The sequence below is a fragment of the Camelina sativa genome, chromosome 6, assembly GCF_000633955.1.
Source record: "Camelina sativa cultivar DH55 chromosome 6, Cs, whole genome shotgun sequence".
NCBI lineage: Eukaryota > Viridiplantae > Streptophyta > Magnoliopsida > Brassicales > Brassicaceae > Camelina > Camelina sativa.
In genome coordinates this window covers 18,658,326-18,663,252 of record NC_025690.1, presented here as the reverse complement: position 1 = coordinate 18,663,252, position 4,927 = coordinate 18,658,326, and the positions used below count along the sequence as shown (strand labels likewise).

Below are 4,927 nucleotides of genomic sequence, written 5' to 3'. Positions count from 1 at the left end.
GTGACCATAAAGAGACTGAAGCTGCGAGGAAAACGAAAGCGGGCCTCTTCCTAATCCAAGCAATCCTGCAGCACCATGGAAGAGACCTCGGTTCCAATGACCACAACCGAACATCATGTTTTCGACATTATACAACTCTGAGCTCCCTCCACTTGTCGTCAGGTTAACGGTGAAAGTCTCGACTGCAAAGTCCCCAGTCGTGTTGGAGCTATCCCCATACCAGTAGTAGTAAGGGCATGATTGGTTATCTGATTTGCAGGGCTTTGGAGAGTCAGGTGATGAGACTAGGTTGCATCTTGGGTCATTGCAAGTTATGTTCTTGTAAGAAGCAGAGGCTGTAGGGTCATAAAACGCACCGTTTTGTTCGAAACAGTCGTAGCAAGGCAAGCATTGAATCCAGTTTAGGTCACTCCCTGTGTCAAGAATCAAGGAGAAGTGTTTTGGTGGCGAGCCAACCAACACGTCCATAAAGTACTCGCCGGAACCAAGAGTCATACCGGACTCAAGCGTAGCCACCAACTGACCAGATTGCTGCTCCTCCACCGGAGAGGTAACGACTTCTTTATTCCTCTTCTGCTTCTTGACAGTGTTTTGATTCTTCTTCTCCAAAACCCTTTTGTGAAGCGTTTGGATTCTAGTGAGATCTCGGAAATTGAGCTCAAGAACAGAATTTGTTGTTGTCTTCTCTGTTCCGTGCTTAGGAGTCGTCTCCCGGCGCTTTAAGTGAAACTTCACCGTCTTGTTTTCTCCGGTCCGTTCCTTGGTGGGTTGGTTCTCAGGGGAAGAGAAACCGCAGTCGTTGCTTGTGGAAGAAGAAACAGAGCCGAAGCGCATCGGATTTGGGAAGCCAATCCCTGAAAAGCCCGACATGTTCTTTTGCTCATTGTTACCAGAGAGTCCTCTTGAGTCGCCGGGAAATGCTGTGACGAAGAAGAAAATAAGACAAAGAATGAAACTTTGTTTGGACAACATCAGAAGATATGTCTTAAGAACAACCGAAAAAAAAAAAAAAGGAATCGCCGGGGACGATCAAACTTGGAGTCGCCGGAAAAGAAAACTGTGCTAAAAAAAAAAGTAATAGAAGCAGAAGTTGTTTTTTTTTTTTTTTTGTAAGAGAGATTTGATTTGGTCAGATTGTAAAGGTTTTTAATTTTGAAGCTTGGAGAGAGATAGAGAGGAGGAAGAAGAAGAAGAAGAAGAAGAAGAAGAAGAGCAAAGAGAACAGAGTAGAGAGATGTGGTGAAGTCAGATTAGTGATAAAAATAAAATAGTAATTGATATTTTGTTGACTAAAGTCATCTTCTTCTTCACGCGGTTTCATATCTTCATCATTCTTTTTTTTTTACCGTTTCTTCTCTTTTATCATCGTAATAAAGAAAAAATAGATCTATAAACAATTAAAAGTGAATAACCATATAAACAAAGTGAATTAAAAAGTTGCTAATTAAGTCAATTACGATATATATTACTTTAAAAGTTAAATTAATGAAAATTTTGGTAAAAACAAAAAAAACGAAAAAGAAGAGCTCTCTCGATTGCACGTATTTTAATTTTGATTGTATTCTACATGAAATATATAATGATTTTGAATAATCTTACCAAAACAGAATAATTTTGAATAATATTCAATTTTCAGAAATTAATATTTTTGAGACATTATTTTATGTAGCTTTGAATCGTTGTGTGGCATTTAAATGGTACGGTCAATGAGATTATATAGATACGAATGTAGTTGGTGTGTTTTTTTCTGTTTGGTGTGCCATTTGTAAGCAAACGTGATCATTTTGCAATAAATGTTTTATCTATTTTTTTTTTGTCAACAGTAATCTCTAATAGACAAATAAAATTTGATCAGACGAAGTAAAATGTGTGGAAGATAAAAATATATGACTATAATTGGTGACCAAATTTTTTTCTTTTTTTTTTAAATGACCACTAGACTTGTTAATTTGTTATCATTAGTTAAACTGCGTAACAAAAACAGAAAAAAAAAAGGGTTTGATTAGGACTATAAAGACACCATTGGTCCATGCAAAATACAATATTTAACTATTGGACAAAAAATAGCTAACAAAACTTAAGTATCAATTGATAAAGAAATGTGAGAAACTACTAGTTTGACCGCCAAACCAAACGAATGTGAGCTGAAAAAGAAAAAAAAAACTTAAGTCATCACCAAATAAACCTATCGATTATAACCTTTTTAAAGACGAAGAATGCCAAAATAATATAGACTCGTCACAATACAATAGAAGAAGATTCAACGAACGCATGCATTATGAAAATAGACCCATGCCAATATAATAATTTCCACCATTCTTAGTGTGTGTGTTATTAACTAATTACTACTATAAAGCAGAGTCGTTAAAGTTGACCGGTCGGTTATAACAAAACTATTCAATTTGGGATCAATTTTAAACTTAGAAGAGAATTGTATATATGTTTGACGATAAGGGAGGACAAGTCCTTACGTTTTCTCTTAAACTGTTTGACTATGACCAAACAAACTAGTGAACTTTTTTTATAATTATTGATTGATCGTAACATTGATCTGAAATTACAATCTTTTGAACTAATTCAACATACACGAAAAACATATAAATGCTTGTTTGTAGTCACCCCCGAAAGCGTATAAAGTTAGAAGTTGACCGGGGGAGAAAAGGTTAAAATACTTTTCCATTGCGACAGTACTATTCCAAGTAAACACAAACAAAATAAAATGATTTGATTTTGACTTTCTCGTGGCAACGTGTATCTAGCCAAATTGTCGACATGAACCAAAAAAAAAAAAAAAAGATAATACTTGTAAATTAGCAATCGGTTAGTTTAGTTCGAACCAAAATACAGCAATCTCTGTATATGTGTTAACATGTCCTATATACACTTGAAATAGACTTGAATTTTGAAAACTACAAATATTTTCATTTATTAATTGAATGGGTAAACTTTATTTAAAGTGATTATAATTTTTATTTTATTTAAACCTAGAAGATTATCTTATAGAAACTTTTTTAATAGTTTAAAAAAAAACAATTTATTTTTCTAAATAATATTAATCTAATATTTTAGAAAGAAAAATTAAATTATTTTGGATTAATGAAGATCGTGTTAGATAAAGCAAAGATGTGAAAAGTTTTTTTTTTTAATTTGGATTAATGAATTAGATTCCTTATGGGATATGGAAACTTAAGCTAAAACAAAAAGGAAACAAGATCGTAATATGGAAACGTAGTCCTAAGTCCTAACGACATTAGGACGTAAATGTAACTCACTATAAATATTGCGGAAATACTCAAAGTTTGTATATCACCAAAACATCACAAATCTCTTTTTTCCAAAATCGTAACCAAATTCGTGTTCTAGCTCCCTTAAAAAAACCCACAACCATAATCATCATCATCATGTCTTTCTTTTCAAGTGCCGCTTTAGTCGTTTTGTGTTGCATGTTCGTGTTGATTCCAGCTTTTACTACAGCAGCAACAGATCAAGGACTTCATGCTAGATGTGAATCTCATAGCTTCAAAAACGGAAAAACCTTTAGCTCTTGCACAGATCTCCCGGTGTTAGACTCTTTTCTACACTTTAGCTATGTTCGAGAAACCGGAGCTCTTGAAGTTGCTTACCGTCACGCCAATCTAGAGTCTTCTAGTTGGATCGCTTGGGCCATAAACCCGACGAAAAAAGGCATGTTAGGTGCTCAAGCTATTGTAGCGTACCGTAACTCAACTTCTGGCGTTATGCGTGCATATACTTCCTCCGTTAATAGCTACGCTCCTCTGCTTCAAGAGTCTCCTCTTACCATCCGCGTGACACAAGTATCTGCTGAATATATTGACGGGGAGATGACGATATTTGCAAATTTATTTTTGTCTCCTAACACAACCGTCGTGAATCACTTATGGCAAGACGGCCCGCTGAAGGAAGGAAATACACTTGGAATGCACGCAATGAGTGGAGATCATCTCAAATCTATGGCGTCTTTGAACTTGCTTTCTGGACAGGTCACATCGACAAAATCGGTTAACGGAAACTTATTGTTGGTAAAGCAAATCCATGGAGTTATAAATGCAGTGAGTTGGGGAATTCTCATGCCAATCGGAGTTATGGCCGCAAGGTATATGAAGACATACGAAGTATTAGATCCTACATGGTTCTATGTACACATAATTTGTCAAACAACCGGTTATTTTTCCGGTTTAATTGGAGGATTAGGAACAGCAATCTACATGGCCAAATATACCGGTTTGAGGAAAACAGCGCATACGGTGATTGGGTTGCTCCTATTCGCTTTAGGGTTTCTGCAGATACTTGCACTCAAAGCAAGACCAAACAAGGATCATAGGTTCCGAAAATATTGGAACTGGTATCACCACACAGTAGGGTACATTGTGGTTATATTGAGCGTGTACAACATTTTCAAAGGCTTGTCCATTCTACAACCGGGAAGCGGCTGGAAGATCGCATACACGACAATAATTTGTGCAATCGCAACCTTTGCGATTGTGATGGAGATTTTACAGTTCAAGAAGAGATGGGGTAGCTTGTTGTGCAAGAAAGCAAAAGATCTAAAAGCTGATCAAGCGAATTCTATTGATGCAGTCTAATTTTTCTTTTGTTTTTATGGATGTTTTAAAATTGTCTTAGTTTGTCATTATTGGTTTTTTTGTTTACATTAGTCATTCTTCGGTTTTACTTGTAGAAGATGAATTATTTTTTTTATTAATAGAAGTTCTTTTATTCATTGGAACAAACTGAACATATAACTAGCCATTATTCGTTTCTTCCCCTTATGCCTCAAAATGTTTGATTGGAGTTTGTAATGGTGTAAAAAGTTTTTGCGCTTTTCCTGTGGACAGCCCAAAGTACACTGTTGATATATTCTTCAAAGTCCTCAGTAGATATAAAAAAAAAAAAAAAAAAAAAAAAG

The 4,927-nt window shown here is 35.4% G+C and overlaps 1 protein-coding gene and 1 pseudogene across 4 annotated transcripts in view; one reads left to right on the top strand and one right to left on the bottom strand.

Moving 5' to 3' along the window:
- The window catches only part of LOC104792186 (aspartyl protease family protein 2-like), a 2,843-nt gene extending 1,631 nt beyond the window's left edge, over nucleotides 1–1,212 (bottom strand). The window contains exon 1 of one of the 4 annotated variants that reach the window (XM_019246908.1): nucleotides 6–1,212. In XM_019246908.1, the coding sequence (XP_019102453.1) occupies nucleotides 6–972 (967 nt within the window). In that variant the 5' untranslated portion in view covers nucleotides 973–1,212. The remainder of the gene's footprint in view (nucleotides 1–5) is intronic. The other 3 variants (XM_010518276.2, XM_010518275.2, XM_010518273.2) reach the window with 3 other exon arrangements.
- The window catches only part of LOC104792185, a 2,666-nt pseudogene continuing 1,065 nt past the window's right edge, over nucleotides 3,327–4,927 (top strand).